The sequence below is a fragment of the Erythrolamprus reginae genome, chromosome 2 (genome assembly GCF_031021105.1).
Source record: "Erythrolamprus reginae isolate rEryReg1 chromosome 2, rEryReg1.hap1, whole genome shotgun sequence".
In the NCBI taxonomy this organism is placed as follows: Eukaryota; Metazoa; Chordata; class Lepidosauria; order Squamata; family Dipsadidae; genus Erythrolamprus; species Erythrolamprus reginae.
In genome coordinates this window covers 95,971,701-95,992,608 of record NC_091951.1, presented here as the reverse complement: position 1 = coordinate 95,992,608, position 20,908 = coordinate 95,971,701, and the positions used below count along the sequence as shown (strand labels likewise).

At 44.0% G+C, this 20,908-nt stretch overlaps 1 protein-coding gene across 1 annotated transcript in view; it reads right to left on the bottom strand.

Moving 5' to 3' along the window:
* The window catches only part of GNAI2 (G protein subunit alpha i2), a 155,988-nt gene extending 155,119 nt beyond the window's left edge, over positions 1 to 869 (bottom strand). Inside the window, exon 1 of the mRNA XM_070738779.1 lies at positions 269 to 869. Within this exon, the coding sequence (XP_070594880.1) occupies positions 269 to 386 (118 nt within the window). The 5' untranslated portion in view covers positions 387 to 869. The remainder of the gene's footprint in view (positions 1 to 268) is intronic.
* Between the last annotated feature and the right edge of the window lie 20,039 nt (positions 870 to 20,908).

The window sequence follows — 20,908 nt, the reverse complement described above, 5'->3', positions numbered from 1 at the left end:
GGCGAGAGCGGACAGTCCCTCGAGTGCAGAGGAAGGTAGGGGGCGCAGTCAGGGGAGGTGGTGGAAAGCAGACGTCGGGCACGGAAACCAGGCGGCCAGGGCGTGGGCGCGCTCGTCCTCCCGGTCCGTTTTTGTCGGGAAGCGAACCCGACCTGCGCCCTGCCTTTCCTCCCAAGGAAGCCAGCCACACCAGACCAAGCGCTGGGGCTGGGCGGGGGAGCGGGTGGGTGTTTGGGGAAGGGCGTCCTCGGGAGAACGGAAACCTCACCGAGGAGCAGCAGCTTCACCTCCCGCGCCGCCTTCTCGCCGTCCTCCCGCAGGTTCTTATCGATCATCTTGGAACGCTCGGCGGCCGCTTTGTCTTCGGCGCTCACCGTGCAGCCCATGGCGCCGCTTGGCTCCCGCCGGCCGGCCCGAGGGAGGGAAAAAAAACCGAAGGGCGAGCTTAAAGGGACGCGACCCTCGGCACCACCACTCGACCGAAAGGGCGGGTAGGCCAGTGGGGCGGGGTCGTCGCTGCCCCCCGCAACACACGGGCGGCTAAGGCTGCTTCTCTCGTCGTCCCCTTCGGTGCCGGCGCGGCTGGGCTCGAGCGGCCGCTGGCTCGGATGTGGGAAGGGCGGGGACCCCGGAGGCGGGACCGTTCCGCTCAGCCTCGGCTCTGCTCTCTCTCTCTCTCTCGCCGAGGAAAGGAGGAGAAGGGGGGGGGGAGGAAGACGGAGGGCAGTTTGGGCGGGCTTGTCGTCAGCAAGTGGAGAAAGAAGAGGCGGCCCCAGATACGCAACGGCGGAGGTGGGGGTGACTGGAGCGAGCGAGCCAAAGGAAGGGGGACGCCCTGCAAGACTAGCGACGTGGAGGGAGAAGCTGAGGCGGGGGAGGGCTCGTCGCCTGTCGCTTAAAAAGCCAAAGCGAACCAAGCGCTGCGGAGCCGTCTGAGGACCAGCCGGACGGGGCGGACAAACGGATTCCAAGTCAAAAGACCCGACGGATCTCGGCCAGCTTAAAAGTTTCGGCTGAGGGAGAGACTCCGCTTAAGCCATAACCGACACACCAGAGACGAGATGGGCATGGGCCTGCCGCTGAAAGCAGCTCCCCCCGTCTCCGAGGGTGAGGGTGGGGTGGTATTATCCGTCAGAAGTACAAGGGCCGGCCGGAGACCTCTATTGCTTTATTATTATTATTATTATTATTATTATTATTATTATTATTATTATTATTTTCTGAATTGGATTGCGCACGTCTGTCAGGCATGTAAACGGGGAATATTGAGACGGGTCCCCTCCACGGACGATGGGGATATTGCTTCTCTTCAGGATGGGGTTTATTTATTTATTTATTTATTTTATTTATTAAATTTGTATGCAGCCCAATTCCAATTGGACTCTGGTGGTTTGCAATAAAACAATATTTTTTTAAAAGGGAGGGCATGATCATAAAGACTGCAATGGTGGTCCCATGCTTTGTTGTGCGACGTGTCACGTGTTGGCAAGCCTGACGGTGAGGTAACCGAGTACTGTAGTAATGATCACTGGTGATTAAATGGCCTCCTGGTGAATTCCTAGCCCACAGGCATCTATTCAGCTCATGGTGAATTTCTTTACCCACAGGCATCTATTACTATTCATTACTATCATAAAGCATATCAAATTTCTTGGATTAAAATTACTATCAGTGACATTATCAGAGAATTCACTGCATCAAGTGTACTAATTATGATCTTTTGAGAAAGTTTGGACTCCCAGAATTCTCAGCTGCCATGAGTTTATTAAATAGTGTTTCTGCACTACATTTAACAACGGCAGCGAGAATGATATACTGTACACTCAAAATTGGAAGCAGGAAACCGCCCCTCGACATTAAACTTGATAATTAAAATACATGAGGTAGCAGAGATGAACAAGTTAACATTGGAACGCCAGGAAAAAGACAATACAGAATTTTACAACACTTGGCACAGGTGGTACAACTGGTTAAGTAAAAATAATAACAATTGAAACTTTAACATTGTATACACATCCAAAAGAAAATGAATAAAAGCAAAGAGTAATCTTATAAATCCTTTTAATTATGGTCAACTAAGTAACCAGACAAACACCCATTGATGCCTACTTAAATACCAATTCACAGTACAGTAGAACCCCGACTTACAAATTTAATTGGTGCGGGAAGGAGGCTCGTAAGTCGGAAAGCTCGTATGATGAAACATTGTTTCCCATAGGAAACAATGGAAAAGCGATTAATGCATGCAAGGGGGGGAAAAACCCGCAAAAAACCGCTGCCGCCCGGCTGTCACCTTTTAAAACAGCCCGGGGGCTGTTTTAAAAGGTGACAGCCGGGCGGGGGGGGGGCTTCCCAGCAGCCAGCTTCCAAGCAAAGGGGGGAAAGGAGCGGGCGGGGGAAACGGGGCAAACCCCACCGGAGGAGCCCGGACTCGCTCGCCACAAGCTCGGTGGCTGGAAGAAGGGCTTAGAACCGCTCAGCAGCGGCAGCAAGCAGACTTTTTAGCCTCGGCAGCAATGGGTGGCGCTGGCGACAGCAGCAAACAAGCAGCAGCCGGCAAACCAGACGAGCAGGTGCCCCGCGCGCAGCACTAGACAAAATGTGGGCGCACGCACGCTCGGTGGAAGGCAGAGGGTGTGAGGAGGAGGAGGGGGCGAAAGCTGACGCAAGGAGAAAGCGGAGGGGGTGGGGGTGGCGGGGAGGCATAAGAAGAGAGGAACCCCCCTCCCCACATTCACATTCTCTGACTAGCTAGAGGCGCGTGTCGGTGTGATTGCGACTCCCCTCCCGTGGCTGCTGTTGAGGCGGTATCGGCGTCCGCCTCCGACGCAGGGCTCTCTCTCTCCATTCTTTTCTTTCCCCCTCTCGGGCTCCGAATGCGGTGGCAGGAAGAGGAAACGAGGCGCAAGGCAGCGCGTCTGCAGGAACGGGTGGTGGGGCGCCGTTGTTGTCCTCATGGCGCAAAGCCACACAGTCCCGGATCGCTTGCTTCCCCGGCCAGCAAGCCGGCTGCCTGGGAAAGCAGCGCATTTGAAAAACGCTTTCCCAGGCAGCCGGCTTGCTGGCCGGGGAAGCAAGCGACCCGGGACTGTGTGGCTTTGCGCCGTGAGGACAACAACGGCGCCCCACCACCCATTCCTGCAGACGCGCTGCCTTGCTCCTCGTTTCCTCTTCCCGCCGCCGCATTCGGAGCCCGAGAGGGGGAAAGAGAAGAATGGAGAGCCGCGCGCCGGAGGCGGACGCCGCTGCCGCCTCAACAGCAGCCACGGGAGGGGAGTCGCTGGAGCTGCCCCCGGACTTTCCACCAAGCCCAATGCCGCCAGCCCACATGCCCGCCTCTCCCCGCGGCGGCGGTAGTGCTGCCCAGCGCTCCGGCGTTGTCCGGGCTTCTCCCGCCACGCGCAGCCCAGCAGCTCGCTCCGGCTGGCGGCGGCGGAGGAAGGCGAATGCGGCTTGGAAGCTGGGAGGGGGCGGAACGTCTTTGGCCACTTAGCTCTTCCTCCGAAAGGAAAGCGTGGAGGCTGCCTCCTCCCATATTCCGCCCCCCTCCCAGCTTCCAAGCCGCATTTGCCTTCCTCCGCCGCCGCCAGCATCCAGCTCTTCCTCCGCTTCTTGCTTCTCTACAAAATGACAGCCGGGCGGAGCCTGGCGGCGGCGGAAGGAACACTCGTACCCCGAATCTCTCCCCTCCTAGCTCGCATCTCGAAATGCTCGTATATAGAGCAGCTCTTATGTCGAGGTTCTATTGTAATGAGAAATAATGTAACCCAGTAAAAGAAACACAAAGAGATAGAAGCAAGGCAATTTATAAAGCATAGTCTACAATAAAATCAGAAAATGAAATAGAATAAAACATAGATAGGCTGTAAGGAACAAGGTCCAGCAGAATAACTGGCATATATGTTAATCGTTAGATGCTTAAAGTTCTGATACCAAAGTAACCTATATAGCATAAAGTTGTATGCTTTTGTATATTATGTTTTTGTTTCTCTACTTTTTGTATACTTGGTTCTATTGTTTTAAATGTAAATATTCAGTAAAGATATTTTTTATAAATAAATAAATAACGTCTGTGATCCAAATCATTTGCTTTGCTGAATAATGTGATTCATGTGATACAAGACTGTGAGGATAAAGCTTAGGTCAAACATATGTAATCATCTTCCTCTTTTTCAAGTTCCTTCTCTTCAGCCACGTAAATCTGGAAAAACAATGTGACATGCATTTATATGTACCGAGTTACAAGTTTTGAGGATTCGTCAGACCAGAATGAAAGAATTTAGCTAAAGAAATACTGGCTTATCAGTCCTCTACTTCTGAGCGTGACAATCCAATCAAAATGTAACTTAGCAGAATTTAGGAGAGATCGTAGTTTCCTTTTTTAAAAATAATATTTTTATTGATTTTATAATATAAAACACACACACAACATATAACAAGTGCTCAGTGATTAGTGCCCGCCACCAGACAATATCCACACCTCTCCACCAAAACGGGGGCATATTTTGTATATACCATTTTAACATGAGCAATGTATCTATTTACATATTATAAAGTGATTCCAATTTACTCCTTATAGAGATTGTAAACAATGGCCTTAATAAAAATATGATTCAGCTGTTATATATTTGAACATAGCTATCCTTCCCACAAAACCTTCCAAAAGATAGCTGGTCATGTACATTTGATCTATAAAAATACCTGAAAAGTAAGTTTTTAAAATGACCTGTTTGGGTTAACTTCACATTAGCAACTGCATTAGAAGAAGGCAACTCCTGGGAGTAGTCCTCAGCAGTTCCATTATTTCTCCCGAACTTTTCACAAGGAAAAAATAATCCTGAACAAAAAGCTAATGCAAAAAAGTATTATTTTCCTGCAAAGAGAACTGGAGTTCCAAAAGATTTGGAATAAAGAGTCCCAATAAGAGTTATTCCTTCTCAGCCAGGCACCCCCTTTGTTTGCAAATCTCAAGGCCTACCCTACAGAAATTGAATGGTAAAACTCTACCAATACAGATAGTCCTTGATGTAGCACCACAATTAGGACCAGAATTTATGTTGCTAAGCAAAGCAGTTGTCATTATGAATTGCTGTAAGAGAATCCTAGAAGTTACCCTGTATAGTTGTTGGCGTGTTTGTTTAATGTTTTTTTCTTCTGTATTTTTTGTGGATTCTTTAATGTAAATAATCTAATAAAAGTTTTTTTAAAAGAAATATTGGATTGCACTGAAATGGACCAATTAGCAAGGAAAAGAAAAGAAAAAGAAGATGCTGAATACTACTCAGTATGAAATAAATTATATAAATGGCTGAAAGGGAGAAAGGATAAAAGATGAACTGGAACTATCAATACTTGAAAGAATAACATCAAGTCTTTATGAATCATTGTATAGAATAATGTAGAAGAAGAGAGAAAGAACAAGTAATTTATCAAAATGTAAATATATTTGAATAGGGAAATTATATTGGTGGATGCAAACTGAGAGATGCTTACTGTAAACATGGGGGATTGTACCGATACATGTTTGTCTTGTTTATGTATGTGTTTTAAGTGAATATAATAAAAAAAATTAAAAAGAATTTTTAGACATTGCTGCATGTAGTTTTTCTTAACATTTACTACAAGAATTAATTGTCTTTTTCTACTAATATTTACATAATCTATTATTTTATTGCAGATGTATTAGTGGCCTTCCTGTCTCTTGTGTAACAGGAGAACAACTCAAAAAAAGAGATGCCCAAAGAATTAAGGAAATACAGGGTGCATTCCAAAAGTAATGCAATTATTTTTTTAAAGTAATTTATTGAACAGATTTGCACAGCCACTTAAAATTCTTCAAAGTACTGTCCTTGGGCCTCTAATATTTTTTCCAGCGGCTCTGCCATGACCGGTACGTGCCCTGGAAGGCATCTTCAGGGACCTCTCACAAGGTCTTTGTCTTTGGATCTCATCTATGGACATCAGATTTTCTTTCCTGAAACTCTAGTAATAATGCATTACAACTCAGCAATATCTGATTTTTAACATTTAATATTTTCTCTAGTCTTTTCAGTATCTGTATGTGGCTATGGAGAATCCAGTGTGAACACACGGTAGATTCTAAAGTTCTGTTTAGACAAACAAGAGATGTGTAGTTAATGTGAGCAATTTGTTGAACAAGAGACAAGAAAGGACAGGCAAGATGGTCAAAGGCCACACAATCTGCAGTTTTGTAATGCTTGTAAGACACCTCAGCAGGGCAACCAGATCTCTAGGATTTCTGCCTTAAGGTCACAATCATGACTTTAATCTTGCAAGGAAGAAGTCAAGGTTTTTTTCCTACCTCCTCATCAATTTCTATAGCTGATGCTTTTGGAATTCAGGAAAACGCCTAAGGGAATGTAAGATGGATCTGTTTCTGAGATAAAGGAAAATTTAGATCAACCATGAATCACATAGGGTACAAATGTATGTGGTTGTTTTTAAAGTGAAAATGCTTCTCCTTTACTTCCATATTATCACTGGTTTGGATAATTTATAACAATTTGATATACAATATTCTTCGAGTGGCACCTTGAAGTGCCCAGATATCTTAAAGTGCCTCCTAAAGTTTAAACAAAATATCTCTATTTAAATTAGGGTTTTGTTCTCTCGTGTTTGGTTTCAGAACTACTGAAAAATCCTGCTCATAGCTCTCACAACAACTGAGAAAAACTAATGTAGGTTTGAACAAAATCTTCATAGCAATTGCCAGAGTGATCTGAGGCATATTTCAATTTCTCTGCCTGATCCACAAGACAAATCTCTTGTGCACTCTGAACACCTTTAAAAATTTATGATAAACATGGGTAATAAATAGAGAACTAAGACATGCAAGCACCTTGCTGTGATGTATGGGTACCTTATTAGCAATAACAGAAAGGTCCTTTATTCCAGTAAATATTTCTTTGAAATATTTGGCATTAGATGCTGTGTTTTTATGCTCTGATGGTTGCTTTGTTTTATGACTGCCATAATTTTATTATGATTGTTTTTTATTGCCTTCTGATGATTAATATTATGTTGTTTCATTTGTGTTGTAAGCCATCTAGAGTTTAAGGACAGAGGACAGGTAATTAAATTTTAAAATAAAAACCAGGCAGAAGGTCTAAACTATAGTTGACTTTATATTGTACCTATCATATAACAGCTAGGAAGATTTATACATAGAAGGAATATGTTTCAAAGGGTTTTGGGTTCTTTTTTCAAATCCCTGTTACTATTTTCAAATTGTAAAGGCTGATTTGCATAGTCTTTTCAAGGAAATTTCAGCCTCTATCCTGAGAAGTCTTCAAATAAAACAGAAAAGGGATATTCAAAGTTAATAAGGGATTATTGTTGTTTCACTTTGCTTGTTTAGTGAGGTTTCCTTGTAAAATATTTCTTACTGTAGCACTTGAGACTCCCAAAGTATGTTTCTGTAAATCTTGATCCCTTAAGGATTGGTAAAGCAGGATGGTCTCAACTAAACATGGACATGATATGTGTGCTGGATATCATGCTGGAATTCTTTTCCATGCAAATGCAATATGTTTGAACACAACTCAACCAAAAATATTTACCATTACCAGGGATTACAGATAGATTAATCAGGATCAGTTTATTTATTTTAAAGATTCTGATGGCTACTCATTTTAAAACTCAAAGTTGGTGATTCACTGCCATAATAAAAACTCAAAACATCATTAAAAACAGTAAAACCAAAACCTGGCACCTTGGTCATTCTTTTCTAACATATCTAGCAAATTGCCTGAGTATTCATATTCAGTGCAAAACCCAAGAAAAAACTGCGATATTTTTCGGAGTATAAGATACACTTTAGTTTTGGGGGAGGAAGACAAGGAAAAAAGGCTTCTGCCTCCCAGCAATTTGCCAAACAACAAACAGCACAGGAGGCACAGATGATATACACTGTTTGCTGTGTATTTTTGTGCATGTGTGCCTGACCATAGAAACAACAAAGAATTGGTGAAATATACATTATGACAGTATATTAATCCCAGAAAGTTTTCTTAAATGTAATCACACTAATCCTTCCCAATTATTTAAATAGATCTACTCCAAACATGACTAAGTCAGGGTTTAACTCAGATGCCTTATCTTAATATTAATACTTAATACTAATATTTAATACTAAAACAGAACATTTCAGATTATACTTTTGCAGATCTTTAAAACTGATGTGGCTTTCTAGAAGTATTCTCTACTGTTTAAAAGAAGATACAATAGCACTGGGCCTCTTCAGATCAAGTATTTATTTTAAAAAGTTTCTTTATTTTGTTAATAAAGCAGTCTTTAAAAATAAGTTTAATAATTCGAACATTCTATAGGCATTTATAATTATTGACTTATCTCCTTGCAGCAAAAAACAAACAGCCAGTTTCAGCACAGTCTGATCCCTCCAGCAATTTACCTCCATGCAGCTTTAGTTTCATTTTCATTTTAGCAGTAGATTTGCTGGCAACTTCAATGAATCAGCTTAGTGTCGAGAGAGGCACATAATCAGTGACTTGTGCTAATCAGGCTTTGCTGCTGTTTGCTGCAAGGAGGTAAATTGCTGGCAGGCAGAGGGGGGGGCTACATAAGACACAGCCAGGTTTTCACCCTCTTTTGAAGGTAATAAGGTGTATCTTATACTTCACAATCTCTGGTCATTCCTTGAACCTGTGAGAGTTTATAGGTATTCAAAACAGTTAGGCCCTTTAGGAATAACATTTTCTTCCTACCTATAACCTTGCATTCATTTATTTTCTGTAACCCACTTGGCTATATTTTGGTTTGGACAAGAAGTGGGTAATTGCTTCATTCAACCCCAAAGCTTAGCAACAAAGTGATTTCCTAAGGAAGGAACAGGAAAGTCTAAAACTGTGTTTCTATGCACCTTGCTGACATAAATAAAACTCTTGCATCTCCACTCTCATCTTAGGGTCAGTGAGCCGCAAAATTTCCCACTGTGCGGAGAGAGACAAAGATGCAAATGTTCTGCTCTGGGCTAGCCAAGCTGACTCTCTTTTATGTCTAAAGCAGACATGTAACAGGCAGGCTTTCTTTCTCTCTTTCTTTTTTGAATAAGCAGATGGATGGAGAGCAACAAATTTACATTTCAAGTTTCATGGAATATGATTGCAGGGAGGAAAGTTAAGAAGGTTTGTTGCAGCCGTAGAGAGATATTTCCTAGAGAACTTTCATTATTATGGCTTTCTGCAAGACCCTCTCCTTTCTTTGGGATATTAACAAGACAAGAGAACTCTGACACAACATGCTCAGGACATGGAAAGATGTCAAGAGAAGTCTCTATTACCCAGGAATATTTTCTTATCAGTCAGTCTTATATTTTTAGACCAGTGATATAGTTAAATTACATTATAGTATCTAAATTAAGAAGACGCTTCACATTGGCTCAATAAAACAGAACAGAACAGAATAGAATAAAATGATTGGACACCCAAGGAGTTTGTCTTGGTGCATATGTTCTCAGTGTACATAAAAGAAAAGATAGGTTCATCAAGAATCATGAGGTATAACTCTTAATGATAGTCATAGGCAGCAGTGGGCTATGAGCCGGAATGCTAAATTGCATTCACCATCGCAGCTCATAAGTTCTTGCGGGACCAGCACGATTTTGCTGCTGCACCTGTGGAGATAGCAAAATCGCGCCGGAGCCCAGCCAAAACACAGGTACAATTTTGCTACCTGCACAGGTGCAGCAGCAAAATCATGCTGGTCCCGCCAGAACTTACGAACCACGGCGGTGAGCACAATTATTGTTCCGGCTCGTTGCCCATCGCTGCTCATAGGGTACAAATAAGCAATCCAATTTTATTAGGAACCAGTCAATATAAATCTCAAGGATACAAGCAACAAAGTTACAGTCATACAGTAATTAATTGGAGGAGATGGGTAATTGGAATAATGAGGACATTAATAATAGTGCAGACTTAGTAAATAGTTTGACAGAGTTGAGGGAATTATTTGTTTAGCAGAGTGATGGCATTTGGGGGAAAACTGTTCTTGTCTCTAGTTGTTCTGGTGTGCAATGTTCTATGGTGTCGTTTTAAGGGTAGGAGTTGAAACAGTTTATATATATATAAAACCCTCATATGTTCCACGATTATTTTCATGTGATACAGGAACCATAGAATCTATTACCTATATTTAGTTTTGTGCGAACCGAACTTGCACAGTTCGGGTTTGTACCGAACTTTGCGGTGTTCGGCATGACGAACACGAACACGAATTTTCTTTAAAATTCATGTTCCGGTTCGGCATTTGTGTCGAGTACCTCGAAGCCCCGCCGCCTGGCTGTCATCTGCTGAGAAGAGAAGGAGCCGGGCGCCGGTGGTAGCGGAGGAAGGTGAACACCGGCCGGTCAGGAGGCTGGGAGGGAGGCACAAAAGGAGCTGGGGAATCCCACAAAGGGATTCTGGGGGTGGAGCTTTGATGTCACTTTTTGGATTCCGGGGGAGCCCATAATTTTGGGCTTTACCTCCGCACGCCGCCGCTTACAGACAGGTTGCTAAGCACACCAAGGTGATCACTTCCTGGATTCCATCCTGCAACAATTACTTTAGTGCCGCCCCCGGAACCTTGAAAGGATTGGCGCGCACTTCCTCCACCGCCACACCAGTCAGCACAGGGCCTTGGTTGCCCAGAGCTTCCTCTGCATGTTCGCTCGCGGCCAGCCGGCCGCCTCAAAGCCAGCACGAGGCTCGCGTGAGGCCCCCGCAGAAAATTTTTAGCTTTGATGACAGGGAGACTTCTTCCTGGGGCGTGGCTTTATTTCAGCCGGCCAGGAAGAAGTATACGTGATGTCAAAGCTCCGCCCCCGGAATCCCTTCGTGGGATTCTCCAGCTCCTTTTGCTTGCGGCGTGGCTGGGGCGTCCTTTCACATAAAAATTGAAAAAAAATTAAAACAAATTCCGTAAAAATTAAAAAACGATGGGATTCCGGGGGTGGAGCTTTGACATTATGGAGTGCTTGGAGTTCGGGTTCGGGTTCGGGTTCGGCCGAACTTCATGCAAAGTTCGACTGAACTCGCCGAACCCGAACTCTGTTGGGTTCGCCCATCACTACCTATATTTCATTGTATGATTATTATTTTTGTACAGATAGAATCTGTCTTAGTTCCCCTTAATTAATAAAATACTCAAGTCATTCTGATATATTCTATACACAACCAAAGGAATTTATACCTCCCTGGCAGTATAATTCTAGCCCTAACTTTCCTTAAAAATAGTACAGTGATGCCTAACCCCTCAAATAATACTGAATAAGTATATAGGTGGAGCTCTTTTTTGGCTTACTTCTGCCTTAGAATTTTAATTTTAAAAATAAAGATAAATTAAAGAGTGGAATTATGTGTTATTGATGTTTTAATAGTCAAATGATGAAAAGGGAGTCACACATGCTTTAAGAATCTTGACAAATAGAGAAGCCACAGACATAAATGATGTAACTAGAGAACTGCTAAAATATAGATGTGGTTCCCTTACAAAGTGGCTATGTGACTTGTTTAATCTGTGGATGAAACCTGCATCTGTGCTTGGAAGAAATATACAGATGAAAAGGTGTGAGAAGATAAGCAAAAATAGTACAGGTAGTACTTGACATACAACAGTTCTCTTAGTGATCATTCAAAGTAACAAAGGCACTGAAAAAAGTGACTCAAGATTCACTTATGACCATTGCAGTATCCCCATGGTCACCTGATTTATGTTCGGATACTTGGCAACTGACTCATCCTTATGATCCCATTTTGGGCTCAATTGTGGTCGTAGGTTGAGGACTACCTGTAGTGTAGTAATTATGTGGTAGAATTCTGGTAAAATTCTTCTCAAAGATGGTGAGAAATGACAATCAAATTTTGAAACACAGAGGACACCATATTTTGGATCTCCAGCAGCTGATTGAAAACTACAGTGGTACCTCTACTTACGTACTTAATTTGTTCCATGACCAGGTTCTTAAGTAGAAAAGTTTGTAAGAAGAAGCAATTTTTCCCATAGGAATCAATGTAAAAGCCAATAATGCAGGGTGGAGGCCCTGTTTCCTCCCAGGAGATTCCTAGAGAGGCCCCATTAAGGCTTCTCCCCACCTTTTCCGGCTATGTTTCCTCCTAGGAGATTCTTAGAGAGGCCCCACGGAGGCTTCTCCCTGTCTTTTCTGGTAGAAAATGGTTCTTGAGAAGAGGCAAAAAAATCTTGAACACCGGGTTATCTAGAAAAGTTCATAAGTAGAGGTGTTCTTAGGTAGAGGTACCACTGTATATGAATGTGAGAAAGAAATTTACTGTATTTTAGTTAATTAAAAAAGAAGAAGCTAAACACTTAGAATTATGTTAGTGCAAATATAGAATTTGCTAACAGTTTTCATGATTGTGGAATTGAAATTGAAGCTGAATGCCCTGAGGACCTAAGATGGAAATAAAGCATGAATGAGAATAAGTAGAATGTTTTGATAATGGTTCAACTTTAAGCAAGAATAACAAAGTGCGATCTCCCTTGTTTGTTTAAAGATTAAAAGTATGTTGTCCTGGAGCATGAGCATATCATTACTTTTGCACAGAGTGGATTCGATAAGAAGCCAAAAAGAATGGCAAAGAATGCTAGGAGTATGGATTAAGTGTATTAATATTATATAGAAAATACTATACAGGTACCTCTCGACTTACCACAGTTCATTTAGTGACCATTCAAAGTTACAAAGGCACTGAAAAAAGTGATTTATGACCATTTGTCACACATGATTATTACAGCATCCCCATAGATTTACATTCAGGTACTTGGCAACTGACCCCTGGGATCATTTGATCACCTTTTATGGCCTTCTGACGAGCTAAGTCAATGGGGAAGGCAGATTCACTTGACAACTGGGTTGCTAATTTAACCACTGCAGTGTTTCAATTAACAAATGTAACAAGAAAAATTGTGATATGGGACAACACTCACTTAGCAAATTTCTCATTTATCAACATAAATTCTGGGCCCAGTTGTGGTTGTAAGTCAAGGACTACCTGTATATTATTAATACCAGACACCCTGTAACCCCTTTGGCTCATTGTTTCAGACTTATTTCCTTACCGGATTCCCCAACGCCTTTTCAACAATGGCAAAGCTTCTAATGCCATTGAATATGACCACAATAAAGGGGGACACCAAGAGCTTCACCCAGTTTCAGATCATATTGCCACTGCTAGAATAGAATAGAATAGAATAGAATAGAATAGAATAGAATACTTTATTGGACAAGTGTGATTGGACACACAAGAATTTGTCATTGGTGCATATGCTCTCAGTGTAAATAAAAGAAAAGATAACATTTGTCAAGAATCATGAGGTACAACACTCAATGATTGTCATGAGGTACAAATAAGCAATCAGGAAACAATATTAATATAAATCATAAGAATACAAGTAACATGTTTCAGTCATATAGTCATAAGTGGGAGGAAATGGGTAGCAGGAATGATGAGAAGATTAATAGTAATAGTAATGTGTCCGAGTCTTCGGAGAGGGGCGGCATACAAATCTAATAAATTGAATTGAATTGAATGCAGCCTTAGTAAATAGTTTGACATAGAAACATAGAAGATTGGTGGCAGAAAAAGACCTCATGGTCCATCTAATCTTCCCTTATACTATTTCCTGTATTTTATCTTAGGATGGATATATGTTTATTCCAAGCATATTTAAATTAGTTACTGTGGATTTACCAATCACGTCTGCTGGAAGTTAGTTCCAAGCATCTACTACGACATTGATGAGGAATAGGAGCATCCCATTCAGAATCTAAATTTCAGAAACTATCCTGAGTAGGCGGTAGATGGCCAGGCTGTCTTTGAAACAATGAACTCTCAAGCCACCACATTCCCAGGGAAGAGAAATTAAAGTTCACCTAAACCAGAAACTAGGGTAACTCCACTGTTCACACAGAAAAGGAGCCTTGCCTCGAGGAGCTCAGGTGAGGAGTTCGTTACGCAGCATGGAAGTTGGTACAACAAGAAGAATTCCAACTGATCCGTAGAGCCCAACTTAAGAAACAGGTTAACAGACAGGGCCTCACAAAACCATAGGGAATTCCCTGCTGACAATCGCAATGGACCCAACCAGGGCCGCCATCAGGAATTTTGGGGACCCATACAGCCTAAGTGTCTGGGGGCCCCCTCCCTTCTTCCTTCCTTCCTTCCCTTTTTCTTTCTTTTTTTCTCTTTTTGTTTTTATTTTCCTTCCTTCCTTCTTTCCTCCCTCCCCATCCCCATCCTTCCTTCCTTCCTTCCTCTTTCTCTCTCTCTCTCTTTCTCTTTCTCTTTCTTTCTTTTTTCTTTTTCTTTCTTTCCTTTTTTCTCTTCTTTTTCTTTTCTTCCCTCCCTCCCTCCTTCCTTCCTTCCCTTTTAAATTTTCAAACTGTCTTCTCCATATTCCTGGCTGAGGAATTCTGAAAGCTGCAGTCAACTGTCTTCAGCCATTGTCCAGCCCTGCGCTACAGACCCCTCCCTCCACCCCCTGAAGAGGCCGGGGGCTTCTTTCCAAAGCCAGTGGCAGTGATGCCAGAACCCCCTTCCCTGGGGATGGGAGCAGGGGGGGGCTGGTCTCCCTCGACAAGACCTTCAGCAACACATCAGCCCTGCTGGGCAGGCCTCTTAGCCCCACCAAAGAAATGGGGGTTAAGGAAGACCCCCACCCCTCACCTTGCCCCAAACACTGGCACTCTGCATAACCCATGCGGGGCTTTGGATTCCCCTCTGCAGAACAGAAGCTGGGGACCTCTCCCTCCACATACACCGGATCCCTATGGCCCATCCGAGGGCTGGCAAAATAGGTGTGCCACCCCACCTGCTTTTCTATCTCTTTCTCTCTCTCTTTCTCTCTCTCTTTCTCTTTTTATCTCTTTCTCTCACTCTCCTTTTCTCTTTCTTTTTCTCTCTTTCTCTTTCTCTCTCTTTCTCTTCCTCTTTTTATCTCTCTTTCTCTCTTTTTTTCTCTTTTTGTCTCCCTTTCTCTCTCTCTTTCTCTCTCTTTCTCTCTTTTCTCTCTCTCCCAACCTCTCTCTTTCTCTCTTTCTCTCTCTTTCTCTCTCTCCCTCCCTCTCTCTTTCACTTTCTCTATCTCTTTCTCTCCCTCTCTCCCCTTCTCTCTTTCTTTCTCTTTCTCTCTCTTTCTCTTCCTCTTTTTATCTCTCTTTCTCTCTCTTTTTTCTTTTTATATCCCTTTCTCTCTCTTTCTCTCTCTTTCTCTCCCTCCCTCTTTCTCTTTTTATCTCTCTCTTTCTCTTTCTCTCTCTTTCTCTCCCCCTCCCTCCCTCTCCCTTTCTTTCTATCCCTTTCTTTCTTTCTCTCTCTCTTTCTCCCCCCCTCTTTCTGAAGTGGGGAGGGCCGGGTTGGCACCAACGGAGCTCAAGACGGGTGCAAAAGCAAACTACTCTGCCGGCCTGGGCCCAGATCGGAAGGAAGGAAGGAAGGAAAGAGGGTAGGGACAGGAACAGAGGAAGGGTGCAAAGAAAGCAAGGAAAGGTGTGAAAGGGGAGAGTAAGAGAGGAAGGAGTGAAAGAAGGGAGTGAGGGAGGAAAGAAAGGAGGAAGGAGAAGGAAAGCAAGAAATGGAGGGAGGGAAGGAAGGAAAGAAAGAAAGGGGGAAGAGACAGGAACAGAGGAAGGAAGCAAGGAAATTTACAAAAGGGGAGAGTAAGAGAGGAAGGATTGAAGGAAGGGAGGGAGGGAGGGAAGAAGGTAGGAAGGAGAAAGAAAAGAAGAAATAGAGGAAGGGAAGGTAAAAGAGAGAAAGAAAAAGAGCAAGAAAGAAAGCAAGAAAGAAAAAGAAAGAATGAAAGAGAAATAAAAAGAGAGAGGGGGAATGAAAGAAATGGAAGGAGGGAAGGAAGGAGAGAAGGAAAAAAGAAAGAAAGAGAAAGAAAGAAAGAAAAAAAGAATGAAAGAGCAAGAGAGAAAGAGAGAAAGAAAGAAGGAAGGAAAGAAAGGTAGGAAGGAAAGAAAGAAAGAAGGAAAGAAAGAAGGAAAGAAAGAAAGAAGGAAAGAAAGAAAGAAAGAAAGAAGGAAAGAAAGAAAGAAAGAAGGAAAGAAAGAAGGAAAGAAAGAAAGAAAGAAAAAGAGAAACGAAAGATAGAAAGAAAGAAAGAAAGAACGAAAGAAAGAAAGAAAGAAAGAAAGAACGAAAGAAAGGCTCACTGAGCGGATGCATGAAAAGAGAGGCCGGGATCTCCACTTGCCTCCCCCTTGCCTCGCCCTTCCCACCCGGCCGCCCGCGCGCGCTTACCTGCTCCCAGCGCCAGCAGCAGGAAGGCGAGCGAGTAAGCCGGCACACGCCAAAAAGAAGCCATTGGCTCCTGGCGGTGTTCACGCCCCCCCCCACGAACCCCCGGCCCAGCACCTCCGGAAGCCGAAAGGCGCGGCTCTCTTGCCCTCGCAATCCTCGGGGGAACACAAGGCCGGCGGAGAAGCCGGCCGGGCTCAGCCCTCTCCCCATTTTTCAATTTGGAAGCCGGTCGGGCGCCGGGCCCCCCCCCCCCCATTTTTTAATTTGGCCGGGCCCATGACGCCAGTCCCAGTAGTACTAGCCTATCGGCGGCCCTGGATCCAACCCCTGTCCCAACGTCTTGATTGACGACACCTCACTTGAAATACAGCCGGCAGATTTTAGAAGTGGTAAACATCCCTTTCATGCCCCAGCTCAGTTTTGGTAATACAGTGGTACCTCAAGATACGAACCCCTCATCTTACGAACAACTCGTGATACGAACCCGGGGTTCAGAAAAATTTTGCCTCTTCTTACGAACTTTTTTCGAGTTACGAACCAGCATTTGGAGACTGCTGGGAAGCCGCCCGGCTGTTTTAAAAGGTGACAGCCGGGCGGCGGGGCTTCCCAGCAGCCTCCCGAACGCCGGTTCGTAACTCGAAAAAAGTTCGTAAGAAGAGGCAAAATTTTTCTGAACCCCGGGTTCGGTTCGGGAGGTTGCTGGGAAGCCCCCCAGCCCGGCTGTCACCGTTTAAAACAGCCGCGCGGCTTCCCAGCAGTCTCCGAATGCTGAACGCGGAAGTTCGGGTTTGGCGTTCGGCTTCGGGAAGCTGCTGGGAAGCCGCGCGGCTGATTTAAAAGGTGACAGCCGGCCTGGGGGGCTTCCTAGCAACCTCCCGAACCCTGAACTTTTGCCGAACTTCCAGGTTCGGGGTTCGGGAGGTTGCTGGGAAGCCCCCCAGGCCGGCTGTCACCTTTTAAAACAGCCGCACGGCTTCCCAGCAGTCGCCGAACGCCGAATGCGGAAGTTCGGGTTTGGCGTTCGGCTTCGGGAAGCTGCTGGGAAGCCGCGCGGTTGTTTTAAAAGGTGACAGCCGGCCTGGGGGGCTTCCCAGCAACCTCCCGAACCCCGAACTTTTACCAAACTTCCGGGTTCAGGGTTCGGGAGGTTGCTGGGAAGCCCCCCAGGCCGGTTGTCACCTTTTAAAACAGCCACGCGGCTTCCCAGCAGTCGCTGAACGCCGAACACGGAAGTTCGGGTTTGGCGTTCGGCTTTGGGAAGCTGCTGGGAAGCCGCGCGGCTGTTTTAAAAGGTGACAGCCGGCCTGGGGGGCTTCCCAGCAACCTCCCGAACCCCGAACTTTTGCCGAACTACTGGGTTCGGGGTTCGGAAGGTTGCTGGGAAGCCCCCCAGGCCGGTTGTCACCTTTTAAAACAGCCACGCGGCTTCCCAGCAGTCGCCGAACGCCGAACGCAGAAGTTCGGGTTTGGCGTTCAACTTTGGGAAGCTGCTGGGAAGCCGCGCGGCTGTTTTAAAAGGTGACAGCCGGCCTGGGGGGCTTCCCAGCAACCTCCCGAACCCCGAACTTTTGCCGAACTACTGGGTTCGGGGTTCGGAAGGTTGCTGGGAAGCCCCCCAGGCCGGCTGTCACCTTTTAAAACAGCCGCGCGGCTTCCCAGCAGTCTCCGAACGCCGAACGCGGAAGTTCGGGTTTGGCGTTCGGCTTCAAGAAGCTGCTGGGAAGCCGCGCGGCTGTTTTAAAAGGTGACTGCCGGCCTGGGGGGCTTCCCAGCAACCTCCCGAACCCCAAACCTTTGCCGAACTTCCGGGTTCAGGGTTCGGGAGGTTGCTGGGAAGCCCCCCAGCCCGGCTGTCACCTTTTAAAATAGCCGCGCGGCTTCCCAGCAGTCGCCGAACGCCTTTTTTTTGCGGGGGTTTTTTTGGGTTGCACGGATTAATTGACTTTATATTGTTTCCTATGGGAAACAATGTTTCATCTTACGAACCTTTCATCTTACGAACCTCCCCCTGGAACCAATTAGGTTCGTAAGACGAGGTATGACTGTATATTTTATCATGGTTCTACTCAGCGGTAGGCTACTAACCGGACTGCTAAATTGCGCTCCCCGCCATGGGTCGTAAGTGCTTGCGGGGTCAGCGCGATTTTGTTCCTGCACCTGTGGAGGTAGCAAAATCGTGCATGGAGGGGTTTTTGCTTCCGCACATGCCAAAATGTAGGTGCACCTGCGACTCTGTGCGCGATTTTGCTACCTCCATGCGTGCCGAAGCAAAATCGCACTGGCCCAATTAGCACTTATGAGCCGGGGCAGCAAGCCCAATTTAATTTTCCGGCTAGTAGCCCACCACTGGTTCTACTGAGAAGAGTTGAACTTATGGTTTTTAGTCTAGTTCCTTCCAGAAAAATCACCTTTGGAACAACCCTGACTTGGATGATCTCTACAGACGTCTGGCTTTTAGAAAAAAGATTTTGCCTAAAAACTGGGTTTAGAAATCTTACCAAGTTTCTTAATTTAAAAAACATACCTTATTTGATTAGCCCAATTAATATTTTTATGATGTTCTAGCATCATAAAGTGACAGAGTGAACAGACGATATGCTAGCATGTGATGAGAAATGGCATCATTCAAGATTTAATTTAAATATAATCCCTCATTAAAGCATAGCTGAAGGGAAGAGTATAAACTCATTCATTTAAATAAATACTAGGATTTACGTAACAAGCACATGCTAGTATGCCCCAGGAGACCTTTTTTCTAATTACCACTCCATGAAATTATTTTGATCAGTACATTAGCCTCCATGTAAACAATCTGCTAACAAGATGTGTTGCTTTGCATTAAATGCTCAGCATTTCTATTCCTGTTCATATGTTTCATTGCTTTGTTTGAATATGTTATTTTTAAACTAAGTTTTCATACCTAATTTTGTCTATATGCCCCTCTCCTTGTGCAAATCAAAGCACTGAATGGATCCGATGGACAGTAACTTCTACCGGTTGCAATTATTCAACGTTACTATAACCTGAGCTACAATTTTGTATTTCAGTTTAACAGGTGATGTAATGATTCTATCTGGTCTCTTCCTTTAGAGCCTGAAACAGAGTATTCCTCTCCAAGGAGAGCTTTAGATTTGCTCCTCCACTCCCAATCCTCTTTTGACACAAGAATTACTGTGCTGGAAGACACACAAAAAGCTCATCTTGCTGGCAGAATTGTGTATTGTTTGAGCCAAAGTCTTTCCAGGCCCCCACTGAAAGCTGGCATAAATAATTCCTCCCTTTTAATTTTACTGCACAAAAAGTAATGCTCCTGCTTCATCTTATCTGCCATTCTAGGGAGATTTTGGATGAGACATTCAGTTGACAAGTCAGCCTTAATGACAGAAGGCTTACATCCAAGATCCACCTCCTGAAGAATGAGTGAGACTGACCGTCTAGCTTAGCCGGATGAATTTAAATGCAGGGAAAGTTGACTGTAACTCAAGAATCATGTTTAAGTTACACAGCTTCTTCATTTCCTTTGCATATACAGTATAAGCAATAATGGAAGAAGGAAGCCAAAATTTAATTCTGTTTGTCGTAGCTCCAGAAAAGGCCAGATCTTTGCTGCTGCTAATATTACTACAATTAAACATGTAAGCAATAAATAGGATGAGACCAGCTGTGTTTTTGGTATAGAGGTCTTCAAACTTGGCAACTTTAAGACTTGTGGACTTCTGGGAATTGAAGTACACAAATCTTAAAGTTGCCAAGTTTGGGGGGGGGGGGGGCTGGTTTAGCGGATAGTTGCAAGTCACAAAGTTTCCGAGGTCTGTGTTCTTTGTTGTTTGGCACCATTAGCAATCTTCGCAAAGTAGTGCCAAGACAAAAGCTATAATCTCCCATAGAAATGGGCATGCTTTAGCCCACTGATGACACAGAGTCAATAATCCCTGCATGAAAGTTCCAGGAAAGGAGAAATTGTTTAAGCAGAGATCTCAACAAGAGAAACCTTGCAACTCCTTTATGGGGTTTTTTGTTTATTTTAGAATAAGCTTTTTTGGGGCAACAGTGCATATCAGATGGATGAATACGCAATCCTTAATTGCATATTCGAATAGGAGGAGGATCTCTGAATTATGAGGCTAGAGGAAAGTGATAAAAAAAATACAGATCATAATCAAGAATTGTGCTACTAACAGCAGCTATTTAAAAGCAATGTCAACCATAATCCCATGACCTCATGTTAGCAATCCAGTGAAATTTCATTAAAAATACATTGTCCCTGTTAAAATATACATGAAATGAAGATTCTGATCAGTTATAATTCATCTGCTTTACACAGAGGTCTCTGGATTTGTAGCACTTTGGTTAGATTCTCGAAAAGGGGCTTCCTAGGGAGGTTATTTTTGTTGTTGTTGTTGTTTGGTTCCACTGAAAAAATTACATGTCACTTTCTATGAAATCCTGAGTTTTAAACCCCCCCCAAAAAGTTCAACTGATAATTTAGCCAGATTCCATAATATCTCATGGAAGAGCTGAAGCATTGTTTCTCTTTAAAGGGAAAGAGACTCTGGAAACTTGGCAGCACATATAGGTGACAGAATACACTTCATTTAAGTCTACAATATCTGGAATGTGAA